Below are 19,287 nucleotides of genomic sequence, written 5' to 3'. Positions count from 1 at the left end.
CTCAGGTGATGCTGATGGGTGTATTCCGGTTGATCTCATTATTCTACTTGAACCAATTTGACAGGATCATCTCGTCAGAGTTACCATGACACCATAATTATCACAATATTATTTATTACACAATTACATTATAGTGATCAACCTTCTTGACCAAAATCTCTTGTAAAGTCTTCAAAGTTTTTCAGGTCGTCGTGATTGACTGTTGGCTTGGTCTTGGCCAGTGAACGAGTAAAGTCCATCTAATAAAACATTGTATACTACCACTGTAACACTTGTATAGTATGGCTAGAATATTTTAGAGAGAAATTTGCTTTTTTTCAGGAATTGTGGACAACCTTTTTATAAAGGACACCTTCCTAGGTCCCAAAATAATAGTACTAGTAGTTGAACACCTCTTAACCACAGATATTAGATACACCCCAGGATTGGAAACGCATCACGTGATACCACAAAAATCATTTCAAATCCAATCCATTCTCAAGATCAGTCTTGTTGCGGAAGTTACATTAATGTACATGTATTAATCAGTATGTCAGGTAATACAAACGCCTTAACAAGCAATTCAATTGACTTTTTGAAAGAATTTTCTACGAAGCGGAATTTTAGGCTTGCGTACAATCCTAATCTACACACTTGTAGTTACTCGTAGCATCTAGCAAAAACGAACAAACTCTTTGAATTTACAACTTATTTGATATATATTTTACATACCTGAATCAATGTGAAACGTTTCTTTGCATAGTTGGTTACGACTTATGGGCTAAAGTGGCATCCAGTGTTGAACATCAAAGGATTTTGTGGTACCGATTACTCAGCAACAAAGACTATTAGAAGGCTGCAATTCGAGTGATACAAACCTTATGAGCCACTATTTCTCTCCTACCATCTGTTGGAGAGTTACAATAGCTTTAACACCTGGCTGTAAGTGAGGATCAGCTGCGAGTTTCTAATCCCAGGGTAATCTAATATCTACGTCTTAACAAAGGAAATTCCCATCTTCTAGCCATACTGTGTGTATATGTAATTACCACAGTGACTATTGGTTCAGCTAGTTGAGCAGGTTCAACTTGTAACCATGACATTTCTATGGCTCCCTGTTCATCTATAATGACAACACATACGTGTTACTATGGTGATCACATGACTAGACACACCCACTTGGAGCACATGGTGTCAACATATCACTTCGGTGTTCACCAGTTAATGATGAAATCCCCTGGATCTGGGAAAGGGGCATCAATTAGGAACAATTACATGACATACATAATTATTATGCAAGTGTAAGGAAAAATTGTAAAATTACAAGCTGGTAGAGATCATTAATGGTGCACAACGGGGTAACCTGAAGTCCTGAAGTACAAATTTAATTCCTACACAGTGTTGGGAGTAACGCGTAACGTAATATTATTACTTTTGTGGTAACTAAGTAATATAACGAAATACGCTATAAAAACAGGTAATATAACTCAAGTTACTTTACTTACAAATGTAACGCGTTACCTAAGTAATATAGTTACTGTAACGAATCAAATATTACGTAATATTATTATTGCAAGTAACGAAGTTACTAATCTCATTAGTAATCCACTGAATAACACCTAGCCACAACGAAGTAATGAAGCCTACTGAATGAAGCTTATTCACCAGCTTCTTACTTATAACCAAGATTTGCACATTGTCCAACAACGCAATCATGTCATGTGATAAGGTGGTAGTTTCACACGTGACAGCTTAAGGCTGTGGACACAAAGTAATATAATATGTAATATTATTATAGTTACTTTATTATATGGGTAATATGTAACTGTAACTAAATAGTTCAGTTGCAAGTAATATGTAACTAGTTACTTTTACAAAGTAATTTCCCAACACTGTTCCTACCATATAGCTGTATAATTAACTATCATGGCTAAGATGATTAAATTTGTGCTTCAGGTAATGACCCTCTTGTTTAAGCACAACTAGCACAACAGAAGGGCAAAATACTCTAATACAGCAATCATTTCTACTGTTTGGATAACATGTTCAGTTAATCAATAGCTCGATAATGGAGGAACCACTGTAGTTAATATTGTGATTCTGGTGAACATCTAAACCATATCAAAAGAAGGAATGGTGTGAGGTTGTAACTGTATAACAAAATACACAGCCATAAGCAGTGTAGCTGTGTCATGTAATTTTCAACTACCGTATTTCTATAAATATAAGCTGCGAGAAATTTTCACGAGACAAATTTTCGTGTTAAAAATTTTTCACCGGTGTCCTCAAGCGACGAAAATTTTTTAACAATGAATTACATAACTTTACTAATTCTATACGGCCATTTTTTGGGAAGCAGAACGACAAGCAGCGAAACTGAAGTGTGGCATCTCTGTTCCATGCATGGAGGCTGTGCCTCAGATTTAGAAGTTGTCCGTCACAAATCAAGCAATGGACTGGAGTGGTAGAAGCTCATTCCATGCAACTTGCATATTTGTACATATATACTTTATTTAATGTGTCCTGTAGTAGCTGTCTATCACGGAATGGCATCATTACCAACGTGCAGCGAAATAGACGAAGCGAGACGAACCCCTCTCAGGGAGAACTTTGTTTTTAAAAGACTGCAGCAGGCATATGCTTGACACGCCAATGGCCAAGCCTCGATCCAGGTGGCCAGAAAGTAGTTTACCGAATTCGTTCAACTTCTCGAATATTACGTTGGTAAAAAATTTTCGTGTAATTAATTTTCGTCGGATGCTACCTTCGACGAAATATTTTTAACAGTTTATAATTATAGAAATACGGTATGTTCTGTCCATTACACAGACATACATACAGAGGAATGTTCCAATGTCAACTGTTGGAGGTGTGCTTTGAAATTACAGACAGTTTTTAACATGAAGCTATTAACCACAAATCAACACTGTACAGCCAAATTTCGGTAATTATATTTAGCCAACTAATTTTACCGACCCTTGTCATTGTTGTCATAACAATGAGACAAACAAAAAGTAGTTTTACACTAGTGAAGATTTGAGCCACCCTAAAATAGCTCATTAAGCGCGTAGGTTGAAACAAATTGTTTTGTGCGGCTGGACTTAATCGGTTCAGCGCCACCTTAAAATGGCAATTTACAAACTACATGTGAAATTTTGGTAAACAAGGTTGTAACCTTAGCCGAGTTACACTTGTCTGAAGGCATCAGTCAGGCAGTCTGAAGGCATCAGTCAGGCAGTCTGAAGGCATCAGTCAGGCAGTCAGTAGAAAACTCAGAAATTTCATAGCAACTGTTACAGCAGAAGCATTTTGGGTTGCACTAACCAATACTGACATGAAGGTATTGCAAGGCTGGTCTATATTCTATGTGACAATGTGCTCCATGCTCCCTAATACCACATAGTGGGTTTTACCCCAAGTAATATTTAACAGGAGTCCAAAATGTCTTTATAAATGTGGTAGCCTGTATACAAGTGCTTAGCAACGCTTCCCTCTCCTCTTTCAATGCGTTTCTAGTAATTGAACTAAAAATTTCAGCAGATTTTATTAGAGCTGCGTTTGCAGAAATTTGTATTGTACTCTTAAGATTTGTGATGAATTAGTCACATTATAGAAAAGTGGTGATGTGCGCTGTGTGACAACCCAGTCAGTAGTGAGGCACTTACTGTGCATCCTCTCAAGGTATGTAGTTTGTTTCATGATGGTGCAATAATATGTACTTGAAGGGCATGAAGACACAAACACATGCGAGATAAAACAAGCACACAATTAATTATCACTGTTCACAAAAATAAAGTCTTTGTGGTAAAAACCTGCTGTACAGTACAGTTGTATCAAATTTCACTTTTTTTGTAAATTTGGTCCAGCCATTCAAAAAATATATGAACTGCTTGTACACTTGAAAGACTATATATTCTAATAAAACACACAACTATTTCTCTAGTTGAACAATCAGTTTCAAGTTCACACAAATAAGAGAATCCTGTTTTAGCTGCTGAACTTGCAAATATTTCTGCTAGAAGAGCAAGGCACTAACGTTTTTGAGGTAATGTTTTGTAGCATACTCACTGAGATTGTCTTTAGTGGCAGTGTTACACTGTACATTGGTGTCACCAGATTGTAAGCTAGCGGTTGTGATTTTAATTACTACTTGGTTAGTTAGCTTCAAGACATCAAAACTTGCTATGGTAAAGTTCAATTGTGACCAGGTCACACTGGTTTATGAACAAATAGTAATGCCTGATATTCTCTCTGTCTCTCTCCATGACAACTTGGCAAGTGTCATGTGGGTTGAAATGACATGAAGTTTGGAGCTGATACAGTGTAGGATGGGGACAAATTATAATGTGCAAACAATCTCTTTGTAGACTTGTAACATTCAATACATTTTAATTCTCCTCCCTATCACTATATTATGCTCTTATAAGGTACTGACCATTTTGAAGTGGGTGGCACCCTGAACCTTACGAAGGGGCTGCATTATGGCATCTCTTGTTACTATGCCGATGTCAGCACCAGAGTAGCCGTCTGTCTTACAAGCAAGATCGTAGAAGTTTCTATGACTGAGGCCATGAGGAGTACTGCCAACTCTTAACTCAAATATCTTCTGTCGAGCTTTCTCTTCAGGCAGGGGAATGTATATCCTTTTCTCAAACCTTCAATGTCATCATTATAACTAAACTGACACCCACAATCAAACTCACCTTCTCCTGATAGCATGATCCAGTGCCCATGGCAAGTTGGTAGCTCCTAGTACTAGAATGCCATTATTGTCTACCCCCACACCTAGCAAGATTTACAACAGGTAAAGAGACTGTTAAAAAACATGTGTAGGATGAGTACAGTGGAGCCCTCCATCCTGGGAACAGTGTCCTGATTATCAAGGTGTCCTTATTAGCGAGGTGTCCTGATTTCAGGGGTCTAAATGTGTGTACACTAACACAAAGACAAGTGTCCTGATTATCAAATGTTACAGGGGGTTCCAGTTTGAGCTTTTGTTATAAGTTAGATACAGTAGCCATAACTTACCCTCCATCTGTACAAGGAACTCAGTCTTAATCCTCTTGGTAGCATCATGCTCCCCTTCACTACGTGATCCACACATAGAGTCCACTTCATCGATGAAGATGATAGCCGGCTTGTTAGCTCTTGCCATTTCAAACAGATTCTTCACCAACCTGTATAAAGATCATGTGATGCGTGATGACATAGCTGGGTACCGTATAATAGGAAATTTTCAAGGGATGAAACTTTCTCAAAATTGTGTAAAATTGGATTTTCACGTTTTTTAATTCACGAAGTCCAGAAAACAGATTTGGTAAGGTAATAGCTTTATGTGTATAAACCTGAAACATTTCACGATTACAATTTCACAGAGCTACCATTACTTGCAAAATTTGCAAAAGTTTTGTCCCTTGAAAATTTCCGGCTATACGGTACAGTATACCAAAATGACAACACAAGCATAAAATATAAAATGATCACTGCATGGTATAGTGGCATAGTGAGCTTTCTTTGGAATATCTGTAAATCTGTATGTGGACTTGTACTGTGTACATGGAAATATTCACGATACATAATGTTCAAGGATTTCACAGTTACCATAGCAACCGTGAATCTTTCACATGTAACATTTTTTATAATGTATGTGCTAGTACAATACGACATACTGCAGATGATGCATGAATTCAACAATGAGTATCATTATTAGCTGGTGCAATCATAGCTATATAGCTACTACAGTGGAAACTGTCTAAACCGGTCACCTTCAGGCCAAGGCCTTAATAGGCAGATGGCTGCTTTAGACAGGTAAATTAGTGTATAAAAATTTTAAGCTAGTCTTTTTAAAGAGGTGGCCTTTCTATACAGGTGGCCGCTAAGACAGGTTCCACTGTATTATCTATAAGGATGGGACTAATGAACTGAATCTAAGGGACCCCTTCACGACAGCGCTGGAAGGACAAAGCGACTGTTGGCCACGTACTGCAATTGTTAGCAGCCGCATGTTTTGCAGTGTACACAGATGGTAGCTATCTCTTTCTGATGGTCAAGCTAGATATATAATATTCACCACATTACCCTTACCCTAGAGATTTCTTTCAGCTCTAACAATAGTTGACTGCAACATGTTGATTGGCAAAGTGGTTGGCTGGACTTGGCTGGTATAAAGTGATTGTGTTCGAACACACGAAACAACTTTACAACCATGAAAACCACAAAAACAACTTAATGGTATGTCTCAACAAATATTTTGTGAATATTGTGGATAGGTCCAACGTGCAACAGTTTACAATTTTTTTCCTGACCAATTACTCAACATTTTTCTCAAAATTATCTACTATATATTATAGCTGAGCAATAATAAATATTTATTGCAGTATTTCAAACTCACAAACATGTGTGACTATTCTATTAGTAACAGTGACTGTGAATATTAGCCATTAGTATAACAGGTCTAAAATGCAAAATGTGTCAAGTTGCTATTCCTCAGTCCTATTTAGCCAGAATTCCCATCTATTGCTTTTACCAGGCTGGAAAAATTGGAATATTCCTAGCTAGCCATGAAACTATATACAATATCACATCATCACTAGGGAAATCACCTTTCACTCTCCCCGAGATACTTAGACATCAAATCAGATGATGATATAGAGAAGAAAGTTGAATCAGCTTCAGTGGCAACCGCCTTTGCCAGGTATGACTTGCCAGTACCAGGAGGCTGGATCATGTGATCAGATAATGACATCGTATGACATCATCACTGCACTTACCCCATATAATAGAATACCTCTCCAGGGAACACGATTACCTGAAGGGATAATAACAGATATCACAGCCTGACTATTAGACATACACCAATGGATTACATGTAGCTGAGTGCTCATAATGACCATTACCAAGAACACATAATCACTAGTGTCTAACACTATTAGTTCCCATGGGAACCATTGTGTAAGCAACTAGAGGTCATGTAGTAATAATAATGTTGAAGTTGTACATACATATTATATGTCACAAAGAACCTTACTGTACTAGATGTGTTTCTTACAGAATAATGACGTACACACTTTAAGGGAAGTAAAACTGTTAATTTGCTACCAACATCACAAAGTGATTTTGTTCATACTATTACTCTCCATTAACCACATCAAAAGAAACTACAACATTAAACACTGGACAAGATTACACTTGAGAGAACATGCACAAAAAAGACCACAACAACTCAAGCACTATTAGACATCATTCACAACGCTTGGCTGTGAACCTAGCAAGTAAGAGCTGAATCTGTAGCGGATGGTGAGTGCAGCGACGACCATGATGGGGAGGCAGAGGAAGTACGACACACATTAAGTGCTATCACAAACAATTTGATTTGACTATTAAACTGATTTTTAATCTGGCTTTACTGGATTATGGAGACCTTGAATACAATTTCCAGTATTACATTTCCAGTACTTCTCCCTTCCATTGTTGCTGTTTGCACTCGTGTGTTTCATGCAGTAAACTCTTCATGACGTGATGACACCTCAAATCACCTTGTATACTAATATCAAATCACTGGGGTCAAGTGTTTATAGACTCTTGTTGGGGTTCAATGGGGTTCTTTTAATTTGGCACCTAGTTTTCAATGAAGCCCTCTTTTTAATTGCTCTATACAAATCCTATGAGCTCACGTGAGTGTGTCGCACCTTCTCTGGTCTGACTATCTCTTCAGATTGACTATTCAATTCTGGAGGAAGAATTTGACTGACAACTAACAAGTATTCTGTTAGAATTTTCAGCTGGTTTTCCAAGTAGAGTATAAACACTTTATTATAATAACCATACATTGTACCTGTTATTTTCTGCCCGATATCTTGTTTACTAGTCATCATTCAAATTTCAATTGCCGCAGTGTATGCCATTGGTAACAATACTTGAAAATATAAGAATCCCCCAAATAGAACTTCATATGATGTCATAATTATGTAATAGACTTATTGGTAATGGAATTACACAACAGCATTAGCACTAACTGTACAACAACAAAATTTGTCATATTGTTTTACTGTGATTTAATATCATGGACTACTCCAACTTGTTTCAGTACTTTTTATTGATGTGCTATGGTCCCTACTCTAGTTGAAAATTCCAAATTTTTTGTGTACCTGTTTGTTAACTTTTTTTGTAAATAATTATTATCACTGGTGAATCCACGTATACCGCATTAAAAGAAAGAAATGGCGTCGCGTGCCCCAGCTATATCAATAATCATCTGAAAAGTGAAGTATTCACTACGCTTCATTGTCAGCTATGTTCAACCCGTTGCACAACAGTATGAATCAACAACTGTTCACAAAGCACCTCTGCAATCAAAGTAGCCACTATGAAAAATATGGAACATTTCTGTATGAAGGGAAGCCATCACGTGCTACCGCCAAATTGACACTTCGCTGTCAGCTAAGATGAATGGGACACAAAGGAGGACACTTGTAAGTCCATGAAGAATGTATTGTACATACTGCGGTATGCCAAAAGGCACCTCCTGGGCCGAAGCAACGTTGAACAGTAAAAAATCAACCCCATAGCTTTAGCCGTTATCAAGTTACGCTTGTCAGTCAGTCAGTCAGTCAGTCAGTCAGTCATTCAGTCAGTAGAAAATTCCATTAAATAAGTTTTTTTTAAATTCTGTAGCAACTTGTTGGAAACATTTCGGGTTGATCTAAAGGCTTGTTTGGGCTTAGTTTTACCTAACCAATACTGCCTCATCGTTCAGGGAAAATTGAGGCTGGTTTTTGAGTGATGTTTTTTGGGCCACGCCTACTCCTTTGTGTTCCCTACTATACAGTATAATAAATGATACCTTGTGTATAAGCTAGTTGTAGGTTTCAAGTGTGGCTTCATCAATACTACTTAAGCACACCTTACTGATAAATTAGCATGGTTCTGGTGTCACTCACAACAGAAGCTGCTGTAAGACTAGAACTCCTACTCAATTAGTGGGTGTGGCTCCACATAAGCTTTGCAACAGATATGGATTCGTGCACAGCCATTGATAAATGGATGGGGCTCTGACATTGTTTCTGTCTGTAAGCCTACAGACAGAAATACATGATCGTGATGAGTCCATGGCCCACAAAAGAAACTGCAGGACCTTTATAGCAGGTCAATTTCAATCTAGCCGTGACAGACATTTGAAAGTACAAGTACTCTAGCTGAAATTAAGGGAGTAAAGTACAAGTAATTTTAACTGTATCAATTATTTTATTATATCATGACATGTTAAGTAAAACGATTATTGTGTGCAGGTGGAAATCTAATGTTATAGTCCAGTAACATTAGCTAATTGCTCAAATCTTTCATCATTTAGTGTTTTTCTAGCAAAATAAAAATGTTTTAGGATCACTCAACTAGAGTCTGCAGATGATGCATAATAATAACTCATTTGACACTAACCAAATAATAGTCCATCACTATATCTACTTTGCAGTGACTACAATATGCTCCTGGTGAGAGTAACTCAGTAACAAAACTACAGAACTATACAGTGTAACCTAGAACTTTATGAATTCTAGTGTCTTATTTCATAAGTTTCTTTAATAACTCAAGTGCCTATCAAAGAACTTAAGTATAAGTACATTGGGAAAGTGTTTAAGTAAAGTACAAGTACTTTCAAATACACACTTAAGTATAAGATATGAGCTATATCTGATTTAGGGATGGTGTTGTTACCAACGACGTTTGTAGTCCAGGTAACATGTGAATCCTTTGTGTGGAGTATAAAGAGTTTAACAATATGATAAGCTTAGTAAGATGTTACTACATCCTATCAAGAGTAAATAATGGAGAGGAGAGTGTCTAACTGTACTATAGTCTAGTAAATATGAGCCCGTAAAGTCTTATGGCTTTCGCGGTAAGGCATTAACGTGCACTGTAGGATAATTTTGCTTACTAACCAAGTGTCGATAACGTCAATTAACAACTGGACCTTCTTACTAAACGGCCGCATGGGCCTCATCACATGTGTATTTCGATTGTGGTATTTTCTTATGGAAAATGGAAGCTCAAGGAACGCCGTCGAGAAAACAAACAAGGCAACGGTTTTTATTTGAAGAAGTTGAAAGAACCTTTCTTAATGAAGAAGATGATGCTATTACAGAAGGATTTTCCGCAGAACAGTTAGCATCGTCAAATGAACCTGACATTGAAGACGAGAAGGAAGACCGTGGAGCGGCGAGTGTGATCGATATCGATGAACCGGATGGCCATGAAGGCGTTGGTAGGGAAGAAGGTGGCAACAATTATGACGAAGAAATACAGTTAAACGCTGTGGAGAATCTCAATTCCGAGAGGGGTGCTACCTCCAGCAGCAATGCTGATCCACCATTCGTCCAACAAGCCAATATCCTTCAGTCAGTGTCTTTAAGTCTGGTGGATACCTTTCCAGAACTGAACTTTTCAATGGCTACTGGAAGTGAACAACCACTGTTGCAAATAAGTCAGCGGCATTTGCATAATCATCCGCCATTTGGAATGCTATCTCGTGTTCTGATAACTGTGGAGTACAACTACTATACTGCTTACATTATGATGAGAAGGTGGGAATCAGGTAGTTTGACAAGCCTTGATGATTTGTACATGTTATGCTTGAAATTTTCTGTTAGATCTCAGTACAAGTTTTGTCCAGGAATAGATCCTGAGAAATATGAAACTGAATACCGTGCTGTTATTGGTTTTCGTGTTAAGAGTGTCCGCCAGACGGAGTTTCCCTTTGCAAGAGTTGACTCGGTTAAATGTTTGCTGTGGTTTGAGTTGGCACCGAATGCTAAAGTCAGTGAAAAGGCCTCTACTGAAGTCCGTTGTGGATTCTGCAAGCGCTTGATATCAGACTTAGAGTGTCAGAAGAGGAGGAAAATATCCGAAAGTCCTTCAAGGAAAGTTAAACGACAAAGTGCATCATCCAGAGCAAGATTGTCATACATGTCTCCTGCCAGCCAACTGAAAAGGAGACAAAATGCCCAGTATGCACGTAATTCAACAGCTAGGAAATTGGCGAAGTATGCAGAAAATGAGGTCACGTTAAATGAGGAACAACACGACGAGATGTGTTCTATTGTTGAAAGAACTAAGGAGGATGATTTAGAAAAGTTGGTGAAGGAAGGAAATGAGCATGGTGTGGGAAATCTGATGAAAGAGATTTGGTTTACTGATAAAAAACGTCAATCTCAACAATTCGCTAATGATCAAGCAGCTAATGGTAAGTGTTGGTGTAGCTACATCCATAGCCTCTTACATTCTTTCTTGCAGCAACTAGTAACAGAGGAAACCGATGGAGCTTAATCACCATTAGAATGGGTAAGGGAATACTTCTATTGTGCATCTAAATGATAGTACTTTTGCAGCCCTGGCTATATACTTGAGAAGTCCTGCAGCATATGAGGCACTCAAGAGTTTTGATATCCTACAGCTTCCCTGCCAGTCAACATTAAAGGCTTACACTGGTGCTTTTATGCATGATCCTGGTGCCAGAAGTGACTGTATAGCAGATCAGGTGACTCACTATGTCGCCTTCAAAGAGCAGTCTGTTAAGGACGGAAAGCAAGAACCAAAGGCCGATGGAGTTTTAATTTTTGACGAGGTCAAGGTTGCTTGCCAAATGCTTTGGAACTCCAGAAGCAATGCATTGATGGGACTTGCAATGACGGCAAAAGACCAGGCTTCACTGAATGATGTTTACAAGCTTCTAACTGATCCAGTTGATTCCAAGCAAACATCTTATGTTTTACAGTTCCTTTGGCGTGACTTGACGAGTGGGTACGACATAATTGGGCCATACTTCACATCATCTTCCACTGTTGATGCTAAATTTGTGATGTCGTGTGTTTTAGAAACAATCAGGTTGTTTCAATTCCATGGTTTTAAAACCAGTTTGGTAGTGTGTGATGGCGCATCTAGTAACATTTCAGCCATAAAGGCTTGTCATGGCTTCCATGGTGCTTATTCGCTTAATGAGCAACTGGAGGATAAACACAAGATTGAGCCTTGGACGATCAATCCTTTCAACCCGCCTCAAAGATTATTTTGGCTCATTTGCCCATCCCACCAGGTATATACATTGTGTTGGGTTGATGTATTCATACGTGTCATTCTTTAGTTAAAGAACGTGATAAATGCGTTATTTTCATCCAAGGATGGTGGTACTAAAGAATTTAGGCGTGGTGACAGAGTCTCTTTTGGCTGGAACACAATCACTGATCTGTACAAGCGAGAGATAGCTAGGGTAGGCCAAGGATGTACTAGAATGGTGCCACGCTTAAAAGAGGCCCATTGCTTGCGAGATGCATGGACGAAGCTTAATGTTCATCCAGCCAAAATCATGCAGGTATCGTATATTATGTTGGTAAATAAATTATAAAAACATATTATGGTTAATTAACATTTACTTACCTTCCTTCTTTAGCAAGAGAATGTTTTGATGGAATTGTATGCTTACATACATCAAAATCCACCTCCAAATGATGCCAGTACTACATCTGAAACTCTGTCTTATTTGGAGGCATGCAACAAACTATTTGAGCAAGGATTTTTGAGCCATGATCGCATTCGCAGCATGGATTCCAAAGTTCTAAAGAATATACAAGACGGATATTCTTATTTTTCAAAGTGGCTTACTTCTATTTTAGATCAAGGTAAGCCGATACTACAATTTATTTTTATATCACAATGTTTTTTTTTTTCAGATCCCAGTTTCCAGCATACTAGTGTTACTCAGAAATCCTTTTCGTCTTGGCAAAGTATGTGTACTGGTCCCTACATGCATACATACACCCCACTACACTACACACATGTATGCACACACACCGCTATGCACATTACACACTCACACATGCACATTATACACTACACACCCATTTCTTCACCTTGAATGTATAGCTTACTTTTTCCATTTTACATTTTTAGCCTGGGATTTGCTGCGTATAGATTTCTATGGTTTCAAAGCATTCTGCGAATGGTTTTTGACAGCATACCCAACATATTTTGTCTCACCACTACGGATATCTGGTTCTGCGGTGGAGAGCCTCTTTAGTCAATATAAACACATTGCCGGAGGTAAATTGGATGCTGTCAATTACACCACTGCTAGAGGTGCACATCTGATGAAGCAGATTGTTTCTGAGCACCACAGTGGTGCAGGCTACCGTGACCAGAGCATTTCCGTTGCAGAATTGGGACTAAAGAAAAAAGTTTATAACAAAACTGAAAGCAGTAACAGATCTTAACTATTGTAGTTGAATTAAACTGTTCATGTACTTATGTAGTTAATTTAGTTTCCAGTTTTGTGTGATGTATCAGTAAAGTTGTACGTAGATTCACATCAACAGTAGACGCCAATCCTTTTTTTGCTGCAATCTGCTGCTTTGTTGATGAGATGAACTCCTGTATCCGCGTGTTGCATAACTTTCGCACTAGGACATCATACACTTTGTTAACTGCTATTTAGAAATGGTACTGAAATTTGGTAATCGCTGTTCCAAAGCAGCTTGAAACATTTCTTGAATGTCTGAACGTGATGCAAGAATTTTGTGAGCGACCTATGAAAAAATTCACATTTGACAAAGTTAGGTATTTGGGAATGTAGCTCACCTGAACTAAATCAGAGCCATTTTCCTCTAACCCATTTGAATTGACCACTCCTTTCACACAATCATCAACAGCCTTCAAAAATGGTATAAAAGTGACATGGGGAAAGTACATAAATCCCTGATCTCGGTACTTTAAATATTCTGGAACGTTTGATTTATCTTTTGTATTGATAGCTTGTAGTACAACAATTTCTTGAGAAATACAATCCCTTTGCTCATCAGAACAGCTCCTGATTTGCTTATAATGCAACTTGAGCATGTCACATATAGCGGCTCCACCAAATCGATAATAAACATCATCGCCGTCTGTGTATTCTCTTGATGTTGCAACTGCATTTGTAGCTTTTAGTGATTCTTGGAAACTCATTACCCGTTCTAAAAGCACTCTGTAAATGGTTGATGATACTGTCATCATTACTGGGTTGCTCTTAGGAACTGGCACACTATTATTTGAACAGAAGTGCAACCAAGCATCCCTGGCATTGCTAACATAACATCCGGGTAGCTCTTTCAAATTAAGCACTGCAATATCATGCTCTTCACTCAACAGAAATGCACTACATTGGTTATACCAGCTTATTTGAAAATTCAACATCGGGTCTGACGTCTTCTTGCAGTCGACATACAATTCAGTAAAGCACTTACGATGACAAGATATCAGTGTAGCCAATAACTGTTCTCGAGTACACAGCACTTCTGCTAAACTCTTCAAGCTATCTGCCAGTAACTGCTGCTTTAAATCGTCCCTCACAGCAGCTGCCAGGATCGAGTCATTGGTTGAATCCAAATAATTTATCAACAACTTGCGTTCTTTGACATTCATTACTTTAGTCTTTCGCTTAGGAAGTGGCTCGTCCGATGTCTTAGTTCCCTTCTCGCATTCCCCTACTGTCGCGCCTTTACTATTATGAACTGTTTCACTTGAGGCTTCGCTACTAGCAGCTGCCACTTCTGTCTCTTTTATCACCGAAGACTTCTTTCTCTTCCTTGTCGCTTTCACTGGAGCAGGAATGGTTTCCTCTTCACGATGCACTAAAGAATCCTGTTTCCTGGAAGCGAGCCTCGAAGAGCGTCTGGTTTCACTTGTCGCCATTTTAAACAATTACGCTCCTGGGGCCTGCAGTTGTACACGGGCGCCGTTCTATCTTGTATTGAAAGTATATTAACGCCTTAGATACAATTGACGTCATTTCATTAACACTTGTCGGCTCTTTTTATGCAAAGCCATAAGACTTTACGGGCTCATATTTACTAGACTATAGTACAGTTAGACACTCTCCTCTCCATTATTTACTCTTGATCCTATGTATAATTTGAAACCTGGCATCATTGTAATCTCTACACATTCAATACACGTTACTACAGTAACTATTACGAGAGGCACAACACACACACTGTACCAGTAAACAAGTGAGGAAATCTTATTGGTAAGATGACTGCTTCTTTCAAGGCCTCCTTGGCAGCATCCAGGCCAGCAATGTCATCCCAGTGGACATTAGGTTTCTCTGTTACTATGGCACCTGAGTAGGGAAGGGGGGAGGGGGTAACGAGTACAAACTTTACAACAAAACTAACTTGACAGCTGGTCCTTCATTTTCCTCTTGTCATCGTCCTCATCACTGTCCGAGTTGTTGTCATTGCTAGGGGGGGGAGGAAGGTCATGTTGACATAACTATTGACACACTGTCAGGAGATGTGATACAAAAAGGATCAAATCCCAAGTGATCTCCAGCAAACGCACTTTCAAATCACTAAACCCCTTGAGGCATAAAGTGTATGTACAAAGAAAAAAAAACTACATGTGGTCAAAGTCCCAATGACACATTCTTTCTTTACACCAGAACAGCAGTGACCACACAGTAGTCAACTAAATGGATAATAACAAGTATAAGGAAAAATTTTGGAATTTTAAATTAGATTAGGGACAGTGTATAATGCTGCAATAAAAAGTACTGAAACAAGCTGGATCGGAGTAGTACGTAATGTCCAAATACTGTAAAACAATAAGAAGTGAATATCCCTACTGTGCTACACTCAATGCACAGTAGGGATATTCACTTCTTATTGTTTTACAGTATTTGGACATTACATACTACTCCAATCCAGCTTGTTTCAGTACTTTTTATTGCAGCATTATACACTGTCCCTAATCTAATTTAAAATTCCAAAATTTTCCTTATACTTGTTTGTGAAGTTTTTTTGCAAGCTCATGAGCACTAAATATCTGCTGAGTTACTCACAGCACTATTATACTAGATTATGACTCATAAAATAACAACTGATCAGTGGGCGTGGCCATAAGCCTGCAGACAATAATGGACGTGGATTCGTGCACATCTACATGGGCGTAGCTACCATATGTCTACAGACAGTAATTTACGTAAGTGGGCGTGGCTCACGAAAGAAGCAGAGCTACGCTATGACGTGTGGTAACACGTCCACATTTAATTTAGCACATGGGGTCAGACCCGAATAATCTGTAAAGCAGACCCGACTCGGTTTAACATTGTTACTAAATAAACTAGTTCGCCGTGAGTTGCTCTCCCTGATCGATATCAACAGCAAGTCTGACGTACGTGTGTATTTTTGGTACAATCGGCGACCACGTGTATTCGAATAGTTTGATGCAACATACACTGGTATGGAAGCCGTACTGTAGTCTATTAACACTCAGCGGTAGAACCTTGACTGATGGCCATGGTAAAGAAGGATAAAAGGTAAGACAATAGCGCAAGCATTGTATGTTTATCAATATATCAAAGGTTTTTCTTAAGCGATCTAGAAACGTTTCTGCGAAAGAATTAGGGCTGTAGCTATAGCCAGTTTTCCGTTACGCTTGACTGAAGGCGTCAGGCAGGCAGGCAGTAGAAAATTCCATTGACTAAATTTAAAAAAAAAATTCTGTAGCAACTTGACGGAAACGTTTTGGGTCAATCTGAAGACACTTTTGGGCTTGGTTTTACCCAACCAATACTGTCATGTCGTTGTGAGGAAAAATCGCGGCAGGTTTTTGGGTTATATTATATCACGGATCGCCCCCACACCTTCGATGTCCCTAATATACAGTACTATCGTACTGTATGATAATGTGACCATCTCAGCAAAAACCTGTCAAGTTTGTACAAGCATGTGTTTTGAAAAAAAATTGGTGAAATTAAGTGTGCTACAAAAAAATGCAACTCTTAATCAAGCCATTACTCGGGATGCAAGTCTCAAAACAACATACTGTACCATTTTATTTGCCTGCTCACGGATTCAAATGTTTTGTTTCTGTAAGCTTAATGATATGCATGCCACGTTCATCAGTTTATGACGTACATGGCAAAATGTAAAGAAATTTGTCATTTCTTGAATAAAACTGTCTTCATACATATGTGCACAAGTGACTACAGAGTAAAGCCAACACCTTTGTTGATTTACTAATCCATAGTGAACATTTTAACCCTCCCAACATGGAGCCAATGCAAACAGAAGTTACATATGAAATATAATCACCTGTAGTATAATAGTCACTGTATAAATTGATTCCTTGCTCTTCCTACTGTCTAGCAAAACCACTCACTACATTAGTGATAGTTATTGGACATTGAAGATAATGTAAAAGAAATTCAGGAGTTGTACAAACTTGATGGGATTTTGTTGAGACAGTCACATATTAGAAGTGTGGTCATGTAACTAGTCTACCTTTTGACATATAGAAACCATACTGCCTCAAATTATGTCCCTCTACAAATGCCAAGCTCCAATTAGTTGTAGTGATATAATAATTACATTACATTACAGAAATGGTTGGATAAATGCCAGTCTCAAATGAATGCTAGTGCATGAATAATTCTGTGCAGCATAAATAGAAATGATGGAGTAAAGTGTGCTATATAGCAAACTTGAGGCTGGGAATATGAGGAGGAAGACATCAATGAGAGCACAGCACAGACACATACAAGAGAACACATGAATTGTTGGACTTGTATATAAACGCTGGACTCATTAGTTCTTCAACTCAGTCTGATATGGTCTTGTGTAGGGTATCAGTAGCTGGATGGAATAATTGGCTTGGGTATTCCTACTTGGAGCATATACTGGTACATATTGAGGGATGTGAACTGAGTTGGTTAGATGGAGTTTAAACAACAATAGCGTTCGTCTAGTTTCTAGTGGACAATTTACTTTTTGACCAGGAACAGCTTAACACGAAGCATGCTGCCTAGTATCATGACCGAGCAAATATAATCCATCATCTTATTTCAATAAAACGTGAACATCAAGGTGAACATAGTATTTCAAATCTCACTAAATGCACACACTGGAATTCTGGTTTAAAATTGATAGGATTCAGAACTACAAATAATGTCCTCACCTTTTCTTACTGTTAGTGTGGCCATGATCTGACACTGTCTGTTTCTTCTTGCCCCCTCCTTTAGCCAAGTGTTTCTTTAACTCCTCAGCGCGGTCCAAGTATTGGCTACACTTGAGGCGAAGTGTTTGTTTAGAACGGTCCCCGTGTGTCTCGTCTATACGGGCCATGTAATGTTACTAATGGTAATGGGCAGGGGAGGGTAGGGTAACTCACACTTAATGGCGTGTAGGAAATACTCCACGGCATGTTCGTATAGACGTACCGCCTCCGCATATTCTCCTTTCTGATCTGCGTCAGTCGCTTTCTTCACCGTCTCGATCGCCTTCTACTCAACGGGCGTACAATAACAGCACAAACGACACAATAACACTACACGTACATCCATCACATTTCCCGACATCTTCCCTTGTCGGTCCTGTCCTTCCCGACTGCTTTATATTCCTGTATAAATCACGTGAAAACACCGTGCACTATTTAGAATAAGTGCTTACTTCATGATCACGTGGGAGGGTTCTATCCTGCTGATCCTGTAACCGTAGTCCTCGCCGTAGTTAATACAGTAAGTTCCTTGCGTGTAATTGTTTAGACACGTGGCAAGACGTGATGGCTAAAGTGATTTGGTCTGCTCTTAACATAATAAAAGGCAAGGCTCGTGGGGAAGGGATGAAGCTAGGGACGAAGGAGGTGTGTCAGATAGGGCATCCTGTATTGCGTCGAATTGCAAAACCTGTATCACGTGATAAGATCCCCACACCAGAGTTTCAGAAGTTGCTGGATCACATGATCCGAATAATGCGGGAAAATAAAGCAGTGGGCTTGGCTGCACCCCAGGTGGGGGTGGGGCTCCAAGTATTCTGCATGGAACTGTCTGACCTGCACCACAAATTGATTGGGGCTGAGAGGTTTGTTAAATTACAAATGTCAATATTACCACTAACAATACTAATTAATCCTCACCTTACTGTTACCAATGACACGCCTGTCACACATGAAGAGGGGTGTGTCAGTATGGGTGGGTATGTTGGCCGTGTTGCCAGAGCAACTGGTGTACAAATAGATGGACTCAATCGTCATGGTGATGAGGAGCAACACAATTTGACTGATTGGACAGCACGTATAGCTCAACATGAATACGACCACCTCCAGGGGGTGATATATATTGACAAGATGGAGGGTGGTAGTCTGAGGAGTATGTTGTGTACCGAACATAAAGGAGTTGACTGGAAATTGATTGAGTCTTTGAAACAACAAAACATTTTGTGATAATTATGTGATGTATTGCTATTATTTTTTGATATACATGGAGCAATAAAATATTATTGTACTTTA

At 38.8% G+C, this 19,287-nt stretch overlaps 5 protein-coding genes across 7 annotated transcripts in view; 3 read left to right on the top strand and 2 right to left on the bottom strand.

The window, feature by feature from the left end:
- LOC136265069 (3-dehydrosphinganine reductase-like) overlaps positions 1–141 on the top strand; it is a 4,932-nt gene extending 4,791 nt beyond the window's left edge. For both annotated transcript variants that reach the window (XR_010705373.1, XM_066059848.1), the window contains exon 10: positions 6–141. Coding sequence is in view for 1 of the 2 variants with exons in the window: in XM_066059848.1 (XP_065915920.1) it covers positions 6–89 (84 nt within the window). In the remaining variant the exon portion in view is untranslated. The remainder of the gene's footprint in view (positions 1–5) is intronic.
- Positions 81–18,496, bottom strand: LOC136265067 (vacuolar protein sorting-associated protein 4A-like). Its single transcript, XM_066059846.1, has 13 exons — positions 18,338–18,496; positions 18,172–18,283; positions 17,959–18,112; positions 15,177–15,241; positions 15,002–15,121; positions 6,750–6,787; positions 6,582–6,697; positions 5,008–5,156; positions 4,683–4,764; positions 4,415–4,634; positions 1,159–1,222; positions 1,029–1,102; positions 81–239 (listed from the first exon to the last, which is right to left on the bottom strand). The coding sequence occupies exons 1-13, from the start codon at positions 18,356–18,358 to the stop codon at positions 138–140; spliced, it is 1,317 nt and encodes a 438-aa protein (XP_065915918.1). The 5' UTR covers positions 18,359–18,496; the 3' UTR covers positions 81–137.
- Positions 6,795–14,990, bottom strand: LOC136265068 (uncharacterized). 2 transcript variants are annotated; one of them, XR_010705372.1, is made up of 3 exons: positions 13,603–14,990; positions 13,006–13,550; positions 6,795–12,961 (listed from the first exon to the last, which is right to left on the bottom strand). XR_010705372.1 is itself a non-coding variant. In XM_066059847.1 (2 exons), exons 1-2 carry the CDS (start codon positions 14,692–14,694, stop codon positions 13,452–13,454), a joined length of 1,191 nt encoding a protein of 396 aa, XP_065915919.1. In that variant the 5' UTR covers positions 14,695–14,990; the 3' UTR covers positions 6,795–13,451. The 2 variants fall into 2 exon arrangements, 1 of the variants encoding a protein (XP_065915919.1); XM_066059847.1 differs by having other exon boundaries at positions 6,795–13,550.
- Positions 10,015–13,238, top strand: LOC136263713 (uncharacterized). The gene is made up of 7 exons (XM_066058346.1): positions 10,015–11,215; positions 11,266–11,313; positions 11,361–12,064; positions 12,113–12,340; positions 12,419–12,647; positions 12,699–12,752; positions 12,919–13,238. The coding sequence occupies exons 1-7, from the start codon at positions 10,015–10,017 to the stop codon at positions 13,236–13,238; spliced, it is 2,784 nt and encodes a 927-aa protein (XP_065914418.1).
- On the top strand, positions 18,421–19,287 carry LOC136265070 (peptide deformylase, mitochondrial-like). Its single transcript, XM_066059849.1, has one exon. It carries the CDS (start codon positions 18,562–18,564, stop codon positions 19,219–19,221), a length of 660 nt encoding a protein of 219 aa, XP_065915921.1. The 5' UTR covers positions 18,421–18,561; the 3' UTR covers positions 19,222–19,287.

This window comes from Dysidea avara, chromosome 8, assembly GCF_963678975.1.
Source record: "Dysidea avara chromosome 8, odDysAvar1.4, whole genome shotgun sequence".
In the NCBI taxonomy this organism is placed as follows: Eukaryota; Metazoa; Porifera; class Demospongiae; order Dictyoceratida; family Dysideidae; genus Dysidea; species Dysidea avara.
The sequence above is the reverse complement of the archived record's forward strand: the minus strand, read 5'-3'. Positions and strand labels throughout refer to the sequence as shown.

Coding starts and splice junctions, on each gene's coding strand:
- LOC136265067 (XM_066059846.1), bottom strand. CDS start 18,358: ATGTCGGGAAATGTGATGGAT. Junction 15,122..15,176: donor AATGAAGGACCAGCTGTCAA/GTTAGTTTTGTT, acceptor TTCCCTACTCAG/GTGCCATAGTAACAGAGAAA. Junction 6,788..15,001: donor ATTTCCTCACTTGTTTACTG/GTACAGTGTGTG, acceptor TTATCCCTTCAG/GTAATCGTGTTCCCTGGAGA.
- LOC136263713 (XM_066058346.1), top strand. CDS start 10,015: ATGGAAGCTCAAGGAACGCCGTCGAGAAAACAAACAAGGCAACGGTTT. Junction 11,216..11,265: donor TAATGATCAAGCAGCTAATG/GTAAGTGTTGGT, acceptor TCTTTCTTGCAG/CAACTAGTAACAGAGGAAAC. Junction 11,314..11,360: donor CTTAATCACCATTAGAATGG/GTAAGGGAATAC, acceptor GTACTTTTGCAG/CCCTGGCTATATACTTGAGA.
- LOC136265068 (XM_066059847.1), bottom strand. CDS start 14,694: ATGGCGACAAGTGAAACCAGACGCTCTTCGAGGCTCGCTTCCAGGAAA. Junction 13,551..13,602: donor ATGGCTCTGATTTAGTTCAG/GTGAGCTACATT, acceptor ATTTTTTCATAG/GTCGCTCACAAAATTCTTGC.
- LOC136265070 (XM_066059849.1), top strand. CDS start 18,562: ATGGCTAAAGTGATTTGGTCTGCTCTTAACATAATAAAAGGCAAGGCT.